Source organism: Leptinotarsa decemlineata, unplaced genomic scaffold (assembly GCF_025532065.1).
Source record: "Leptinotarsa decemlineata unplaced genomic scaffold, Ldec_3_MD MMD2_tig00026375_RagTag_RagTag, whole genome shotgun sequence".
Lineage (NCBI taxonomy): Eukaryota > Metazoa > Arthropoda > Insecta > Coleoptera > Chrysomelidae > Leptinotarsa > Leptinotarsa decemlineata.
Window position 1 is genome coordinate 230,226 of NW_027412711.1, and position 20,476 is coordinate 250,701.

The following is a 20,476-nucleotide window of genomic DNA, read 5'->3' on the forward strand; positions in this document are numbered from 1 at the left end:
CCACGAATTCCTATATTCCTCTAAAGGCAAATTTTCAAGAAAATCGGTTACAGTCGTCCTTAATATTTGGAGATATCTCTCTGCATTCAGTGTGTCTTCATAAATATAAAAGCTAATTTTATTGTTCTTCAGAATACAGAAAACATTCAGGTTCAAATTTTTCTTGAAAACCCATTTCTTTTGTAACATGAGGATTATGATCAGCCCAAGAATGTTTATTCCTTCTATTGAAAATACCATCCCTCGTAAATTTTGATTCGTCGCTCCCAATTATTTTTGACAAAAATTCCCGATCTTCCTGTGTATGAATCAAAAGGGATTCACAAAAATGCATTCTACGTTCGAGTTTTCTGCTTTTAGAGCTTGAACTTTGGTAAATTTATACGGATGCATTCCGTGATTTTTCAAAATTCGTTGTATGCATAAAAATATGCCAAAACGTTAACAGTATTGTCCTCATTTGAAGTAACAGGTTTTGTTAATGTTGAAGGCGATTTTAACATGGAACCATAGTTGAGGAAATTATTTTGTAATCTTACAAACTTCCTCTCGCTTATTGGTGTTAATTCAGGATACATTTGGTTGAATTTTGTACAAGTTCTGGCAATGATTTGATCACACTGTCCGTGTTTAATAAATAATTTCATAATCAATATTTGCATAATCAATTTTTGAATAATCAATATTTGCATTCATTTTTGGCGAATTTTTGAAACACCGTCAATAATCTGTCATAACTGTCATAAGCTACCTAAAAATCAAATTCTTTAAAAATTATTTTTTGTACAACTGTTGTTGAAAATCTCTTTGATTCAAATTCAAATTTTTTATTTGGTTCATAACAAAGCTAAAGCTTTAGAACATGTCACAAAATACCATCAAATTAACATATGCCAAAAGTAAAATATAAAATCTTCAGAAGATACAGTGCAATAAAAATAATAATACAGTACATACATACAATCGTGAAAGGCGTCTTTGCTCTATGGTCCCGGGAGTGAATGGAAAAAGTCATTAATACCATATAGGGGATTTTCCGTAAGTAATGTCTTTAAATGTTTTTTAAATTTACTATAGTTCAGAGAAGTACTGTAAGAGGTAGGGCATTGTACATTTTAATATCAATAGTATCGTCCATTCTTTGTAACCGGGTTTGAGGTAAAATCAAATTATCTTTATTTCTAGTATTGTGACCGTGTATATCGGACACAACAGAGTAACTATTAATGTTTTGTTTGAAATATAGTAACTTTACAAAAATTATCAGAGAGTAAAGTGTCATTATTTTCAACGTTTTAAAGATTGGTTTGCAGGAGTCTTCAAAATTAGCTCCTATGATACATCTTACAGCCCTCTTCTGAATGACGAATATAGCATTTAAATGAAACTGAGCTGCCGAGCTCCAGACAGACAAGCCATATCTAATAATGGATTCGAACAGTGCTTAATAAGTAGTTATTGCAGCGGATTGGTTAATAAGTTGTTTAACTTTTCTTATAGCAAATACTGCACTATTTAGTCTATTGCAAATTGTATATATATGTATGTTCCATAATAGCCTGACATCTATATCTACACCCAGAAATTTAGTGTGCAGCATGTTTAGGTCGTTTTCTACATTGTAGATTCGAAAATGAGACTTTTAGTTTTTTTTTCATTGAGTATGAGCTTGTTTGTCAAGAACCAGGTTTTTGCTTGTTCCATAACTTCCCCAAGTATTGTAGCCGGACACTCCCCTTTATTGATACTGATGCCAAATGTGGTGTCATCATCATACATAATTGTCTTGATATTTGAGGAGAACATATTTGGCAAATCGTTTATATAAATAATAAAGAGAAGGGGCCCAATATTGATCCCTGAGGAACTCCCCTACTTATTATCTGAGGAGTGCTTCTCTGATTTTCAATACAAACTACTTGAAATCGATTGGACAAGTGGGATTTGATTAGTTTCAGTGCCACTCCTCTTATTCCGTAGTACTCCATTTTCCTCAGTAGTATGTCATGATCAACACAATCAAAAGCTGCACTTAGGTCTGTGAAGATTCCCAAAAATTTTTCGTTTCTTTCAAAACTAGCTTTTATAGCACGAGTTAATGACTTGATAGCATCCAAAGTGGACATATTTTTCCTAAAACCATACTGCTGAGGACTCAGGATTTTGTTCTTTTCGAAGTAATCAACTAGTTGATTATAAAGAATAGTTTCAAATATTTTTGAAAAGCAAGGCAAGATTGATATTTGCCTGAAGTTTTGAGTTAGTTCTGGGGATCCTTTTTTATACATTGGGGAGATTCTTGCCAACTTAAGCATTGAGGGAAAACATCCTTCATTTAGAGAGGTATTAATGATATTTTCAAGAACGTCCAACAATAAATGACCACACTGTTTAACAACATAGACACTTATTCCATATATATCTATTAGTGTGAAAGCAGCCACGAGAGTTCTGCCATGGATTTGTCGATGCGAAGCGGGAGATCCGATAATCAGCGGCTCCCAAAATACGGAACAAATTGATGGCCAGCCATGAATTTACTGAACAATCTGAAATGTATACGATTAAAAACAAGTATAACAATAAATCGTGCATATCAAAAATTGTCGAGAATATCAAGTCATTAGAAATTGTTGGAATATATACATATAAGTTAAAAGAAAATCCATGATTCATCAAATCCATAACTTATTAAAATATTTCGTGAATGCATTCAATTCAGCATACAGAATAAGACCCTTATGCCAAAATATTTTGTCGGGCCGAAAATCAACCCCCAGCTAGAATTGAATAATTTTCAAAGAAAGATCCATAACTCTTTCAAATATTGTTTGGATTACGATTTTTTTCTGTGAATGTATTGATTTTAGCGTACTTGAGGAGACCCATATGCCAAAATATTTTGTCGGGCAGAAAATCAACCCCCACCCCGAATTAAATAATTTTCAAAGAAAAATCTATAACTCTTTGAAATACTGTTTGAATTTGTAATTTTCTCTATGAATCTATTCATTTCAGCGTACTTAAGAAGACCCCAATGTCAAAATATTTTGTCGGGCAGAAAATCAACCCCCACCCCGAATAAAATAATTTTCTGAAAAAAATCCATAACTCTTTGCAATACTGTTTGAATTTGAAATTTTCTCTATGAATGTATTCATTTTAGCGTACTTGAGAAGACCCCTATGCCAAAATATTTTGTCGGGCAGAAAATCAACCCCCACCCCGAATAAAATAATTTTCTGAAAAAAATCCATAACTCTTTGAAATACTGTTAGAATTCGAAATTTTCTCTATGAATGTATTCATTTTAGCGTACTTGAGAAGACCCCTATGCCAAATATTTTGTCGGGCAGAAAATCAACCCCACCCCGAATAAAATAATTTTCTGAAAAAAATCCATAACTCTTTGAAATACTGTTTGAATTCGAAATTTTCTCTATGAATGTATTCATTTCAGCGTACTTGAGAAGACCCCAATGTCAAAATATTTTGTCGGGCAGAAAATCCACCCCCACCCCGAATTAAATAATTTTCAAAGAAAAATCTATAACTCTTTGAAATACTGTTTGAATTTGTAATTTTCTCTATGAATCTATTCATTTCAGCGTACTTAAGAAGACCCCAATGTCAAAATATTTTGTCGGGCAGAAAATCAACCCCACCCCGAATAAAATAATTTTCTGAAAAAAATCCATAACTCTTTGAAATACTGTTTGAATTTGAAATTTTCTCTATGAATGTATTGTTTTAGCGTACTTGAGAAGACCCCTATGCCAAAATAATTTGTCGGGCAGAAAATCAACCCCCACCCCGAATAAAATAATTTTCTGAAAAAAATCCATAACTCTTTGAAATACTGTTAGAATTCGAAATTTTCTCTATGAATGTATTCATTTTAGCGTACTTGAGAAGACCCCTATGCCAAAATATTTTGTCGGGCAGAAAATCAACCCCCACCCCGAATAAAATAATTTTCTGAAAAAAATCCATAACTCTTTGAAATACTGTTCGAATTCGAAATTTTCTCTATGAATGTATTCATTTCAGCGTACTTGAGAAGACCCCAATGTCAAAATATTTTGTCGGGCAGAAAATCAACCCCCACCCCGAATTAAATAATTTTCAAAAAAAAATCCATAACTCTTTCAAATATTGTTTGAATTGGGATTTTTTTCTTTTAATGTATTCATTTCAGTGCACTCAAAAAGACCCCTATGTCAAAATATTTTGTCGGGCAGAAAATCAACCCCCACCCCGAATTAAATAATTTTCAAAGAAAAATCTATAACTCTTTGAAATACTGTTTGAATTTGTAATTTTCTCTATGAATCTATTCATTTCAGCGTACTTAAGAAGACCCCAATGTCAAAATATTTTGTCGGGCAGAAAATCAACCCCCATTCCGAATAAAATAATTTTCAAAGAAAAATCCATAACTCTTTCAAATATTGTTTCAATTGGGAATTTTTTCTTGAAATTTATTCATTTTATCGCACTCGAAAAGACTACTATGTCAAAATATTTTGTCAGGCAGAAAATCAACCCCCACCCCGATTAAAATGATTTTCTGAAAAAAATACATAACAAAACATTCAAGTTTTGGACGATACAAGAAAGTCACATAGGAATCAAAAGACTCCGATCACGATAAATCAAACCAATTTGATCTATATTTGATGACAGAAGAAGAAAAACAATGTTTAATATGTAGAACATTTTTCAAAATACGAGGATTAAAAATCCACATGCGAAAAGTGCATTCTAAATCAGTCGATACTACAAGTTCCTATGAAAATTCCAATCCCGGTAATGATTTCGAAGAAGAATTTGACCCTGGAAACAAAGAAGTTCCATTTCATATCCATTTATCTAATTTGAGAAGAAATATACATATTATTAAACGTATTCCGAAGGCTGCAAGGTTACTCTCTGCAATTATCCTCAAAAAATTAATTAACGAATGTGTATCCAGGAATTCCTTCACTTCTTGGAAAAATTTGCTCATGTTTGCTTATAAAAATTTTAGTATTCAGAGAACTAAAGATAATCGAAAAATTTCAATCACAACAATAGTGAAGAAAAATTTGAATAGTTTCAATAATAACATTACGAGATCGACTAACTGTTATGCCAAAATTTCGAAAAAACATACAAATTATAATGACATCCTTAAAAAACGAGTACTCTCGAAAGTCTCTGACGGTGATAAAACAGCAGCTGTTAGATTTCTCTGTTCTACTGATAGTCCTGCTGAATTTGATGCTGCAACATTGGAAGAATTACGAAGTAAACATCCTGCTTCTGAAAGTTCATACAATTCTGGACAATATACAACTTCTCATAGTCCTCTGGAAGTTACAAGCGTAGATGTTCTCAGAGCAGTGAGATCTTTTCGCACCGGTTCTTGTGGAGGTCTTGATTCATTGCGACCGTCCCATATTCAAGATATGCTAAGCTATAGTTCCGGTAGTTGTGGCGAACATCTTTTGAATTCTTCAACAAACCTTTGCAATATGTTTCTTTCTGGAAAGGTCAATCAAGACATACGTCCTATTTTATATGGTGCTTCTTTATGTGCGTTAAAGAAAAAGATTGGCGGTCTACGTCCTATAGATGTTGGAAATTTTTATCGACGTTTAGTAGCGAAACTTGCTTGTTTCAATTTACGAGAAAGTCTTGGAAATCTATTTCGTCCCCAACAATTTGGATTCGGAACAAATGGTGGTTGCGAGGCAGTAGCCCATGCTGCCCGATGTTATATTAATCAAAACCCTAACCCAGTTGAAAAAGTTTTTCTGAAACTTGATTTTAAGAATGCAGTCAATACTATAGACAGGAATTTCATGTTACATTCGGTAGCTAACGTCATACCAGACATATATCCTTTTATTGAACAATGTTACAGTGAACCCTCTTTTTTAATATTTGGTAACGAAATTATAATGTCCGAACAAGGAGTACAGTAGGGAGATCCACTTGGACCACTATTGTTCTGTCTTTCTATTCACCATATTATAAATAAAATATCCACTGAATTCAACGGCTGGTATCTGGATGATGGTTCAATTGGTGACAAAGCAAATGTGGTATTAGAACATTTTCGTTACACAATAAGTCATTCGAAAGACCTGGGACTTGAACTAAATTTCGAGAAATGTCAACTCATTTTTCTGGATAAACAGGTCCCTAACATCATCGATCAATTCAACCTAATAGCTCCTGGTATACGAGTGATTGAAAAACCAAATTGGTTTCTTCTTGGTGCCCCATTATCTGATGATGTCTTGAAATTTTGTTTGGAAGAAAAATTACAATCACTTCGTGTCATGTCAAGACGTTTATCTATTTTACCAACACATGTCGCATTCCATTTATTGAAGAATTCATTAGCCATTCCAAAATTATCGTATATTTTGAGGTGCAGCCCTACTTGGCATGACGAACAGGGATTACAAAATATCGATGACGAATTAAGAAGGATGCTGGAACTCATTACTAATAACGATATCGAAGACAAAACTTGGTTACAGGCATCACTTCCAGTTTCTAGAGATGGATTAAGAATTCGTTCAGCCACTTCACTCGCTTTGCCATCATTTCTGTCCTCATTTTGCAGTGTTTCCGATCTGATGGAAATTATCTTACAATACCCAAAGCCAATATCTGATTGTTTTTGATCGGGGAAAATCTCTTTGGGAATCTAAAACTGGCCAAACAATGAAAATTAAAGACATGAAAAACCAGAGGGCATGGGATAAACCATTAATAGATCAAGCAACTAGTATTTTATTGAAGACAGCTTCTGACACTTCAAAAAATAAGGCTCGTCTTCTCGCAGTAACTGTGAAAGAATCTGGTGCTTGGTTAAATGCTGATCCTGTAGCATCACTTGGGACTCTATTGGATGACGACTCTTTCAGAATTGCCATCGGATTTCGACTTGATACACCACTGTGTGTTTAACACTTTTGTAAATGTGGTGCATTTGTGGATGAATCAGGTACTCATGGGTTGAGCTGCCGTTTTAGTGCTGGTCGTTTATCTCGCCATTATGTAATTAATGATCTAATCAAGAGGGCTTTAACTTCAGCAAAAATTCCTGCGATTTTAGAACCCATAGGCACAAGTCGAGACGACGGAAAACGGCCGGATGGTATGACAATTGTTCCATGAAAAAATGGTAAATCTGTTGTTTGGGACTTTACTTGTGTAGATACATTAGCAACTTGCCATCTTCCTGCTACTTCTGCGAAAGCCGGTGCTGCTGCTTCTTTAGGAGAAAGTTCCAAACTACGGAAATATCAGAATTTAGGAAATAATTATATCTTTCGCCCAAAAGCTTTCATCAATGAAATTGAAAAAAAGGTAACTGATGAAACCCACGAATCGAGAGCCACATCTTTTCTCATTCAGAAAATTAGTATAGCATTTCAAAGAGGAAATGCACCTTCGTTTTTCGGTACTCTCCCTGATTCCAAAAAACTTGATGAAATTGACTTGTTTCCTGAAAACCAGTTTCGTAAAGAAAAGTGAGGTAATAAGAAACCATTTTATGAAATTGAAATAAAAGCAAATTAAAAAAATACTTTCTCTCAGCAAAATTCTCAAACGGGTTTCAAAGATATTTCGGATTGTTCCGTGATAAATTCTTCAGTCAAAACCTTTGGGTTAAATGGTTTGAAAAATATTGGTAACACCTGTTTCATGAACAGCGTAATTCAATGTTTATCAAATACGAGATGGTTATTGGACGCTGAAATGAATACATTTCAAGGAAAAAATTTCTTCCGAAAAATAATCGAAAGAGGTATGGATTTTTCTTTGAAAATTATTTAATTCGAGGTGGGGCTTAATTTTCTGCCCGACAAAATATTTTAACATAGGGTTCTTTTTAAGTACGCTAAAATGAATACATTCAAAGAAAAAAATCCCAATTCAAACAATATTTGAAAGAGTTATGGATTTTTCTTTGAAAATTATTTTATTAGGGGTGGGGGTTGATTTTCTTCCCGACAAAATATTTTGACATAGGGTTCTTTTCAAGTACGCTAAAATGAATACATTCAAAGAAAAAAATCCCAATTCAAACAATATTTGAAAGAGTTATGGATTTTTCTTTGAAAATTATTTTATTAGGGGTGGGGGTTGATTTTCTGCCCGACAAAATATTTTGACATAGGGGTCTTTTAGGTACGCTAAAATGAATACATTCAAAGAAAAAAATCCCAATTCAAACAATATTTGAAAGAGTTATGGATTTTTCTTTGAAAATTATTTTATTAGGGGTGGGGGTTGTTTTTCTGCCCGACAAAATATTTTGACATAAGGTTCTTTGCAAGTACGCTAAAATGAATACATTCAAAGACAGAAATCCCAATTCAATGAAAGGATTTGTTTGAAGGTGATTGACAATGGTTCGTGATGAATTTCACTAGTTCGGACTTCCATTGTCTACTATATAAAATGATTTGAAATCCCTGAAACAAGTAAAAAAGAATAATTAAAAAAGAATAGTTGAAAATAACAATTATATTAAGCAACAATAAACCTGAAATGAAATGATAGTGAAATAACCTACAAGTAAAAATATAATAATTGAATAAATAAAAATTAAAGGAATGCAAAAAGAAAATAATAAAAAATAAAAAAGTGTCGAGATTCCAAGTCACGTTAGTTCACGACGTTTCGATTGTTGGTATCTACAATCGTCTTCGGGTGATGACTGGACTGATTCCTCCGAGAGATGACTATTTTATAGGTCGTTGAAATACTTTCACTTTCTCTACTTTCCATTTTCCGCTTCACTGATTCCGTGAGAGATGACCGATTTGGCGGGAGTTGGTCATTTTCCGTTTGATGATGGGTTTTCATATGTTTCGTATATCTACGCTGGCCTGGCTGAATACATTGTTGGACAACATGTATGCGGCTTCCTTAAATTTTCTCCTGAACCAATGTTCCTCTCTGTGCAAGATCTCAGCTTGGGACCACTCGATGTTGTGTTGATGGGTCCAAACATGGTCTGCTATTCCTGATTTGCTGGTTTCTCCCCGCTGTGTGTGCTTCTTGTGCTCGGCAATGCGAACATTCAATGGCCTCTTAGTTTCACCAATATAGGATTTTCCGCACTCACAGGGTATCCGGTAAATGCAATTCTTGGAATCGCAGTCCGCGTTTGGGGGCCTGGTTTTCGTGAGGCTGCTACGGATAGTGTTACCGGATCTGAAACAGGTTCTAATGTTGTACTTGGAACCAATTCTTCTTATCCTCTCCGATAATCCTCTGATGTAGGGAAGTGCAAGCACTGGTTGTGACGGCTTCTCTTCCTTGCGAGGCTCCTGCTGTCTTTTAGCCAAAGTCTTTTCTACCATCGCTTTGGAGTATCCATTCCGCTGAAGATCATTTTTGATGATGTCTAGTTCCTTCTCGAGACCTTCCTTTGTATTACAGAGCCCAATTATTCTTTTTTACTTGTTTCAGGGATTTCAAATCATTTTATATAGTATATTTGAAAGAGAGTTAAAAGAGTTATGGATTTTTTCTTTGAAAATTATTCAATTCGGGGTGGGGGTTGATTTTCTGCCCGACAAAATATTTTGGCATATGGGTCTTCTCAAGTACGCTAAAATCAATACATTCACAGAAAAAAACGCAATCCAAACAATATTTGAAAGAGTTATAGATATTTCTTTGAAAATTATTTAATTCGGGCTGGGGGTTGATTTCTGCCCGACAAAATATTTTGGCATAAGTGTTTTTCTGTATGCTGAATTGAATGCATTTCAAAAAAATCTCCATCCACGAAATATTTTAATAAGTTATGGATTTGATGAATCATGGATTTTCTTTAAACCACATGTATATATTCCAACAATTTTAATGACTTGATATTCTCGACAATTTTTGATATGGAGGATTTTTCGTTATACTTGTTTTCAATCGCATACATTTTAGGTTGTTCAGTAAATTCATGGCTGGCCATTGATTTGTTCCGTATTTTGGGAGCCGCTGATTAGCGGATCTCCCGCTTCGCATCGACAAATTCATGGCTAGAACTCGTGGCTGCTTTCACACTGATTATATATCTTCAGTCTTCTTGTTTTTCAACGTCTGTATCACGGCTAGAACATCATATCTATCATTTGCTCTAAAAAACATTGAATATCCAGTATTATTCGTTTTGCCTAAATATTCTTCTATATCCTTTGAACTGTATATCCTGTAAACTGTTTACTAGATTTTCAGCATGAGTGATAAATGACAAGTTCAAATTATTTGAACTTATGTTTTTTGGATACACCCTTTTTGTACTTCTTTTCCCTGTTTCAGTTTTTATAATGTTCCAAATAGTTTTACTGACATTTTCAGAATTTTTAATTTTACTTTCATTAAAAGTTTTACGTGAGTACGTTAACATTTTATTATATACATTTTTACTAAGTCTATATGCAGCTTTGTTATTTTCGGTCGGGTGGTTTTTATAAAAGTCATATAGAAACAGTACTTGCTCTCTAGCTCTAAAAACTTCCTGTGTTACCCAGTTTGTATTGTTAGTTTTATATTGTCCTATCAAAGTTAAAAGAAAGGAATTATTAAAATGGTGAAAGAAAGTCTCATGGAAATTATTTATATTTTGTATTAGCAGTTTCTTCAATAAACACACTACGCCATGTCTCAAGTTCCAAAAATCCATTTAATTGTTCAATATTATATTGAGAGTACAGCCTTCTGCTATTTTTTAAGTGGTCGTCAACTTTTCTTTTTTCTACCTGAGTGGCGTCTAGCAGGTCAATCATTTGGCACTTATGATCCGAAGCACCCCACCATAGATTTGAGATATTAAAGTTTTCATTTGTGAAAATGTTGTCAAGACAATTCCCTTGTATATGAGTAATCTCAAAGATTGTTTGTTTTAGGCCGAAAGACTCAAATAGATCAGAAACTCCACGTGCATTTTCATCTTGAGAGTTGTTGAAATGAACATTGAAGTCCCCTGCAACCACCACTCTGATGCAATGATTTAGGTTATTAATAAAATGAAGTGCCCTAGATATTATACGTATGAAACCATCTAAATTTTTATGCTTGGTGGATCTATAGACACAAAGAACTACTAAATTCAATTGTTTTATATGACAAGCAGATATTTCACATAGTTGTTCTTCAGACATCTGAACAACATTTTCAAGGTTTTTAATATTTTTATTAAGTAGGCTCTTATGGACAAATACAATGGAACCACCTCTCCTGATATTATTTCTTGAATAATAGCTGATACAAATAAAGTTTTCAAAATTCACCGATTCCAATTAATCTTCCCGTAACCAATGTTCAGTAAAACAGAGTATTTTTATTTTGGGGTATAACAGTAAGAGATGCTTCAATACCAAAATTTTATTTGAAATACCTTGCATGTTTGTATGTATGATTGAAAATATAGCAGGTTCACATAAACCCAGGCCATCAGATACAACTTTTGCTGACTGACATTCAATATGTAAAGTCAAGTTGTTTATACAAGTGCTTGTAGTTGGGTATTCATTTAAGGATTGGAGAAAACTGATTGTACACTACTGAAGGAGCTGTTCACTACACCAAAATTTTTTTGACGAGGATTATCTAGGAAATGTTGACCTTTTTTAAAATCAAACCGTTCAAATGTTACACCACCTGGCTAGAATGATTGTTCATATATAACATCCTTGAATCGGGGTTCTACACCAACTAGGAAACAGTTATTATCCTTTCTTGTGTAAAAGGTTTTTAATAATTTAACTTCAATTTCAGTCATATCACATTTTGTTTTTCCATGTATGTATTTCTTTACCATTTCTTCCGTCACATGTTCTTTAGTCCTTGATACAAATAGCCAAATTTTTCTATTATTTCTGTTTTTTTCCGAGTTAGTAACTTCTCGACCTTCAAATACAGTTCCAGCTGGATCTTTCCCTCCAACATTAGACCCCACAAGTTTTGTTCTTTTGTGTCTACGCTGTACAACTTCTGTGAACGTTTCTTGGTCATTTCGTATTGTGTTCGAAATTTCAGGATTCCTACCATCTGATTTATGTTGACTTTGTTTATGTTTGATCACAGGTACGTTTTGTATGTAAGGGACGTTTGTGACCTACTTCCATAAGTCAAAGGAGGTATCAGCAGTGTAGCAGCTTCCCCTGTTAAAAGTTTAATCATGTCCTTATTGGAATCCTTCAAGTTTATGACTTCTTGTTTCGTGTTTTGGATGCTATCTTGTATTGTAATTTTTAATCCTAGAATATCTGCTTGTAATGGTTTGACAACTTTATCTGGTATTTCCTGTTTCATAGCTGCTTTAATGCATTGAAGTTCATTATGAACATCTTTTATGTCACTCAGAAGAGGTTTAGTAAATTTATCATTAATGTCTTTAACAGTGACATACTCCTTTTGAAGAAAAATATTTAATGATTCTTCAAGTTTATTTGAGAGTTTTTTTATATCTTTTTGAATTTCTATGAGTGTAGTTTCTTGAGTTACGATATATTTTGATTGACAGTCTACACATAAATATATCAGCCTTCTGGTTGACTTCAAGATAGCTGCTCTGTATTCAGTAGTTGGCAATTTCGCACATGTTTGACACAGTTTACATTTGCATTTATCACATATACTTAATGGGTCTTCCTTGGTCTCCACTATTTTGCATTTATGGCAATTCATTATTTAAAATTGTTAAGCCGGACTTATTCATTCCAATATCCAGTTAAAAGTCAAGGACAGTCATTGGTCCAAAAAGTTAAACTGATAAGGTGATAGAAGTTGAAAAAGAGAAAGAAAAAACTGGCAATGAGAAATAATTTGAATTAAATTCAAATCAAACTATAGATGACTGGTATTTCCAAGCAAACGAATTATGCCATTTTTACTATAGTCCATCTAGCTTGTTGTTGACCAAATTTCACTAATTATTGATCACTTTTTACCACCATAAACTTTACTTATTAAAGCTGAGATTGAGAACACTTGTACACGGTGTGAATATATCTGTGATAGAAACACTTCAATCAGAACACCTACCAAAAAATCATTTAGAAAAGTTCACACATGCAGTTCGTGCTATTGGTAATATTAAATCCCTGTGAAGTTACTGACGATGGCAAAGTAGTATTCAGTCCAACTGTAGAAAGTCCTTCATGACTAACCAATAATCCTCCTTAAAATAACGTGAGTTGGCGTATGTAGTTGTAACATATGCCTTGTAATCCAAAGATCGTGTGTTCAAATCCCATGGACCCTATAATTTTTTTTATTATCAGCAGTAACGTTATACAAAAAAATTTGCATGATACATTTGTTAAAAGTGATTTTATTTTGCTCGTGAGTTTGCGCCACTTGCTGACGCTCGTTTTGCAATAATCCCCACTCACAAAATAAAATGCCACTTTCAACACTTGTAGGTAAAACGTGAATAACTATTTTTCCACAAAAACGGCTTTATTAAGAAAACTTGACGATTTAGGTATAGGGACATGTATATCATCTTGAAGCATTTTTCACCATCTTTCAATTTATCTAGTAATAACAGGGGGTTTCATTTGAAAAAATGAACTTTTGACTACTTTTATGCACAATGGAAATAATAGTAATTTTAGCATGCCCTGTATGATATGGAGTCGATTTCTTGGTGTTATTTGAATATTTCGAGTTTGTCCAAAATATCAAATTTTCATGAATTGAGAGTACTGATGTACTTAATTTCAATTAAGGCTATGTTCTGGACCATATTTAGCACAATTTAAAATACTAGAGCAATTCCAAAAATGTATTAATATACGGGGTGTTCCATTTAAAAAAATATAATTGCTAGGACTTTTCGATAGAAGTGGCAACGCCGCAATGCTGAAAATATTTTAGATCGATAGAACAGGTAAGGAAATGTGAGAGGTGAAATTTTCAGAAAAATCATGCTTTGCGTTTTCCAGAAACGTCTAACCTACCATCGACCGTGAGTCACGCTGTATACATTTCAGTAACGCGCTAACTAACGGCAGTAACGATGAACTAAACATGTATATTTTTAGAAAAAAATACAGCATTTTGAAGCCCAGGCCTTTTTCCTAAAGACATGTTTTTTGAGACATCAATGTGACTTGTAATGAATCTTTTACTGTGGAGTGGAAGTATGACATGTTATATACTGAGTTATACATAATATATGTGTATATATGTATAATATACACTTGTATATACATACATTGATTTTCTACAAATATTTAAATTCATTAAGGGTTTTCATTGATGAATTGACATTTTTGAATAGACTTTTTATTTTTATTTATTATTTTCATTATCGGATTCATCAGTAATTGCTGTGGTAGATTGTAAGACCGAGACAATAGGCTTATGGTATGAGAAATATGATACATATGTTTTCAAATGAAAAATTAGAAAGATATTTAGAGCAAACTTATCGATTGTTTATCCATGTCTTATGGTAGGCTCATTTTGGGTATTTTTCATTGGTAGTTCTAATTTATCTTGAAGCCACTGTCAATTGAGGAAATACCTCCATAATACGGGGCTAGTGGGTACACCTCTATGCAGGATGTGTGAACAAGAAGATGAGACTGTCAGGCATGTCCTGTGCAAGTGCCCGGAGTTATCGTCAATAAGAGCGTGTGTGTTCGGCGAGTCTTGGCCTACACCTGTCGATATAAAGGAGATGTCTCCCACCTTCCTGGAAAGGACAGGATGGACGATGCCCTCGGAGGACAACTCCTTGGGAGGATGTACAATGGGTCACATGTGGCCTAAGTGCTGTGGGCTTACACTCACCCTCCCTGCTCTACAGATACAGATATCTTGTAGAAAGTTTACCAAGAGTTGTCCATCTTTGGACGCGAAATTAACATCGAAATCTTCTGCTAAAAATTGTGGCAACGTATGATAATTTTTTCCTAATTCTTCAGGGCCTACTCGACCGTAAATGTGTGCTCGCACCTGTCTCTCTTGTTGCCACAGTAATATGAGAAACATAACTGCCTCTCTATCTTCACTACCTTACCTCACTCTCAATGTTCGCCTCGAGCGCTCACTCTTTGTAGCGCTCTTGTCACATTCACCAGCTTTTCCCCCAAGTCAAGTGCACATATAGAAGTTTTACTTATAAAATCAGGATTTGCCATTCTGAGGCCATTATACATCCTTTGAAGCAGGTTACCAAACATTGGTTAGATTACAGCAGGAATTACTTTGTCTAACATCCCTACCTACAGGATAACTATCGTCTAAATCATAACATGAAGAGACTTGTACTGTGTGAAGTCATATTGTGCTGTCCATGTTTGGAAGAAAAAACAGCAGAATAATACATTGTGCCTGCTACTTTTGATAAATGTTGGTCGAGTTATATAGTTAATTTATTTATAAATGCCACAATGTTTTGATTTTGATTTTTTCAGGTAAATATTTTCACTTTGAATCACATTTTCCAACCTAAATATCAGCAAGAGAAAAAGAAAAAAGAAAAGGTAATTTTCTCAATTTTCAGGGTAAACCCTTTTCTACTTTTGATTACACTTATCATCAATGTTAGAAATCACACGTTAAAAGGTAAGACCTCGTTAGTCCTTAGCTCGCACAAGTTTCGACTTCTAAGGGTTGTCGTTCGTAAGGGTGTGACCTCTGGTTAATGGAAAAACAGATTTTAAACAGAAACAATCTCCTCATTGTCTTTTCTGGGAAACTATTAGATGACACATCTCTGAGATATGAATGTTTGAAAAGAAATTGAAAATCTTACCTTGTAAACCTGCCCATATGTGCCATTTCCTACAACCTCGATTAACTCGAAAATTCCTGCAGGATCCTGCAAAAAAATTGTTTTCAAAACAAAAGAACTAATCTTAAGCTGATGATTCACACCTACAGATTTGACGTGTTTACACATGAAATTAACAGAGTTTGGGCAATATTATGGGGTATTATTTACAGGAAAATTACTACTTTTGCATTTTGAAAAGAAACCTTACCTTCAGGGCTGTCAAGTCGATATCATCTAGTGAACAGTTCACTGAAGGGGGCATTTGATGCGCCATTTTGATTAAGTTTACTCACTTTTAATCAAAATATTTATCACTTCTCCCAATAACGAGCCAATACTACACTACACAATTGAAATACACATGAGATATAGCCATAGATTTGAAAAAATCCAATTTTACATGCTAGTCTAGATGTGGAACGCGTTTTGAATAAAAAAATTTCAACAGACAATCAAACAAACCATGTTTATCGTACTCTCGGCGCACCCTTCTCTGTCGTCTCGACAACGAGGACAGAAGATAAGACAGATACACAACACTCAACGAGGTCACAAAATTTTAGCTTACAACAGAACCCATCAGACTGCTTAAAAACTTGATTCAGTTTTGCCACCATCACAACTCTAAGCACTGAGGCGACACTGCAATGACAGTAACAAGCAGTGGGGGGGTTTTACGAATTTAGAAAAAATAAAATCGCTGACCTTAAAAAATATTCGACTGAACTGAAAATTCTAACATCTATTTTAGAATTGTGACTGATATCTAAAAAGGTTATTCAAAATGTATGTTCGATATTCAATGAAATTATACAGCATGTAAGCAAATTCATTCGTGATGGAGATATACTGAAGATAGCAGAAACAAAGCCCAAAAGAAATTTTGTAACTCATCAGCGAAAACAGTTTCGTTTTTAAATGTATAAGACAGCAAAAGAAGTATTCGATCAAGCAATATATCCAATACTTATGTTACCATATTATATATGACAAACCTAAGATAACACTTACAAACTTAATAAACAATTCAAATTAACTTAACTTGGTAAAAAATATATTTTGACAATGAAATACGATTGTAATAATATCTACATTTGTACGACGTTACATCTATTGAGTTTTCGATTAAACGAACAATCACACCCAACTATTCCAGCGCAAACCTGAATAAAGACACATTGTTCAGGTGAATCATAATATGAATTTTGGAAATACTGACATTCTTATTTTTCGAAAATCAACTCTCAACTGTCGCAGTCGGTAAGATTCGCGAAAGAGTCTGTGAAAGTTAAACGTTTATTCGCGATCAGAAACAATCGATTTCTTGACGGCAGCATCACGACTTCCCTCCAACGACCAAAGAGAGAAAGCCAAAAGGGCCCGAGGTTACGAAGGGGCGCGTGCTATCGTTCGAAGTCAGTAGTCATATAAAATAGTGTGCTAAAGGGGCGCCTGTGAGTGCTTGCCTAGGGCGATCTCCACGTTTAATCCTCCTCTGAATTAAACGTTCGCCTTTTCAACGAACACTCTTGAGTATACATTTTGCAATGGCATATCCGCATATTTCTTTAAATATAATGTCATAGGATCCATCGCCATGAGGGGGGGGAGGGGAGGAGCCTCCCCTCCTACTTTTTCGACTTGAAAAAATGGGGAAATTATGGGCCGTGAAGATAGAAAAATATAATAGTTGAAAAATGAATAAAAATTGAAAAAATAAAAATGAGAGAAGAGAAAGGGAGAGGTAATAAGAAAAGGGAAAGAGTTGGAGATTTGAGCCGGTTCTAAGCCTCCCCCACCACTATGACGTCACGTAGGGTGAATGACCCTCCAACCAACACTCTGACGTCACGTGGGGTGAATGACCTAGACTGACTCATGCCTCCCCCCACCACTATGACGTCATTAACGATGTAATGGTGTAATTAGCGTGACTTTGAACGACATGTCCGACTCATGCCTCCCCCACCACTATGACGTCATTAACGACGTAATGGTGTAATTAGGGAGACCTTGAACGACATGACCGACTCATGCCTCCTCCCACTACTATGACGTCATTAATGACGTAATGGTATAATTAGGGTGACCTTGAACGGCATGTCCGACTCATGCCTCCCCCCACTACTATGACGTCATTAATGACGTTAATGGTGTAATTAGTGTGTGTGTGTGTGTGTGTGTGTGTGTGTGTGTGTGTGTGTGTGTGTGTGTGTGTGTGTGTGTGTGTGTGTGTGTGTGTGTGTGTGTGTGTGTGTGTGTGTGTGTGTGTGTGTGTGTGTGTGTGTGTGTGTGTGTGTGAATGCATGGTACAGGGTTTATCATTGCGTATCTGTGTACAAACATATGTTTGCATACTTCAAAGATCCTCCAAGTAATGAATGTTCCATCAGTGTGAGCCCACCAAGTCAGTAGTGGTGTGACGTCACAGCAGCAGCAACCGTTTCATAGTAGGAGAGCGAGATGTGCACTACACGGCGTGTGGCTGTGTAATGCATATTCATCAGTGTGTCCTTACCTCACTCGATGCCGTCCCCCACCACTTGACACCCCCACCCTTCAACCTCCATCACTGGACACCCCCACCCTTCAACCCCCACCATTGTACACCCCCACTGTTCAACTACCACCACTGGACACCCCCACCCTTCAACCCCCACCACTGGACACCTCCTCCCTTCAATCCCCACCACTGAATACCCCCACCCTTCAACCCCCCCACTGGACACCCACACCCTTCAACCCGCAACACTGGACATCCCTACCCTTCCACCCCATACCACTGGACACCCCCACCACTGGACCATTATCTCACATGACGTCACGTGGGGTGAATGACCTAGACCGACTCATGCCTCACCCCACCACTATGACGTCATTAACGACGTAATGGTGTAATTAGAGTGACCTTGAACAACATGTCCGACTCATGCCTCCCCCACCATTATGACGTATCAATTGCTTTTTTGTTGTTGTTGTTTAGTGAAGTCAAGGTGATGTGACCTTGAAATGTCTGGTGCATGGATCGTTCAGAATTTTTTTCCGGTTCTAAGTCTCCCCTCACCACTATGACGTATTAATTGCTTTTTTCGTTGTTTAGTGAAGTCAAGGCGATGTGACCTTGAAGTGTCTGGTTCATGGATCGTTCAGATTTTTTTCATATGAGATTTTGTGTGTGTGTGTGTGTGTGTGAGAGAGAATGCACGGTACAGGGTTTCATCATGTGCTTGTCTATGTACAATCATACGTCTGCATACTTCGAAGATCCTCCAAGTAATGAATGCTCCATCGGTGAGAGGCCACCAAGTTAGTAGTGGTGTGACGTCACAGCAGCAGCAACCGTTCAACGGTAAGAGAGCAAGATGTTCACTCCACCACGTCTGGCTGAGTAATGCGTATTCATCGGTGTGCCCTCACCTCTCTCGAAGTGAAGAAGGCTGTGACGTAACGCATCGCTCTAGCCTCGCTATCGATCGTGATACGCAGGTGGCCGAGGACTGTGCTAACGTCTGCCCTCTCCGAGAGCACAACGACCACTGCCTGTTCATATCGGCATCTGTTATCTAAGATTCCTAGAAACCCTGGTGTTGGTAACGCTTAGATTTTGTTTTGAACTTTTTGAAGGAACCACCTGTTGCTTTTAACAACACTTACGAGAGTTTTCCCGAGATGGCGCTATTCTGAATTGTTCGAGTCCCCGCTGAGTCAGTCAAATTAATTATTATCTGTCATTGTCAAAAAGGATTTTCAACTTTTGGTATTTTGAAATTGATATTTTTTGTCATCCCAATCTTTACATTGTTCGCATTTTTTATTATAGTTTTCGTTTGTTAGTTCTCAGTTATTTTAGTTTGGTTACATTTTTCAGTAGTAATAAGGAATAGTTTTATATAGTGTATAAGGATACTTTTTGTAAAATGGACAATTCTGTATTTTGTGTGGACAGTGTAAAAATTCGAGTAATCATCTGTATTCAGTGCCAAAGGTAAATGAAACATTTTATAATTACTGTCTATCCACCACGGATAAACTAAGTTTGTATCAGCCTACACCAAAATCCAACTTCATATTTTGAATAATCCTTGACCCTTTCAAATCCACCTTCTGCTACTAGAATATCATTACTTTCTTAATCATAATATCAAATTGAAAATAAACATTCACTTTTGCTATTTTAAAATTTTTTTAAATACAACTTAATACCTAGTTGGGTAAATTTTCGTTATGTGGACACCCGGCGATTTTGAAAAAAATTTTGACTGTACTTACGTATTTTGATGCCTAGATTACGAATCCGAAAGAAAAAAGCGGCGCTCTCCCTTATTCAAAAAGTTCCCTTCAAAGTTCAGAAAAGGGCAACTTTTCAGCCTTCTTTTTCACTAAATAAACTATTTAAAAACTCAAGCATTTATTCACTAGGTCACCTTTACACCTTATTCCTCATTCTTTAACACTTTTCACTTCAATAATCAACATTTTTCTTATAAAAAACTTAATTTAAAAACGAATGCTTCTCCTGGTGACATTATTCTATTTTTAGGTTAGTTACTAGTGACATTTCAGAAAAAAGCGGTTGGTATTTGCCGTCGCCTACTATTTCAAAAACGTAATAAACCACCAAAAACCAGATTAGATATCTTCCGTCTAAGTAAAAAACATTTGAATTACTTC

At 35.4% G+C, this 20,476-nt stretch overlaps 1 protein-coding gene and 1 long non-coding RNA gene across 2 annotated transcripts; one reads left to right on the forward strand and one right to left on the reverse strand.

Annotated features, from left to right (window-relative positions):
• The first annotated feature begins 660 nt into the window (after window positions 1-660).
• On the forward strand, window positions 661-11,302 carry LOC141486898 (uncharacterized). The gene is made up of 2 exons (XR_012468098.1): window positions 661-1,038; window positions 10,920-11,302. It is a non-coding gene; the product is annotated as an uncharacterized lncRNA (long non-coding RNA).
• A 3,825-nt stretch (window positions 11,303-15,127) lies between these two features.
• Window positions 15,128-16,376, reverse strand: LOC141486884 (serine/threonine-protein kinase mig-15-like). The gene is made up of 2 exons (XM_074185485.1): window positions 16,014-16,376; window positions 15,128-15,850 (listed from the first exon to the last, which is right to left on the reverse strand). Exons 1-2 carry the CDS (start codon window positions 16,077-16,079, stop codon window positions 15,731-15,733), a joined length of 186 nt encoding a protein of 61 aa, XP_074041586.1. The 5' UTR covers window positions 16,080-16,376; the 3' UTR covers window positions 15,128-15,730.
• Between the last annotated feature and the right edge of the window lie 4,100 nt (window positions 16,377-20,476).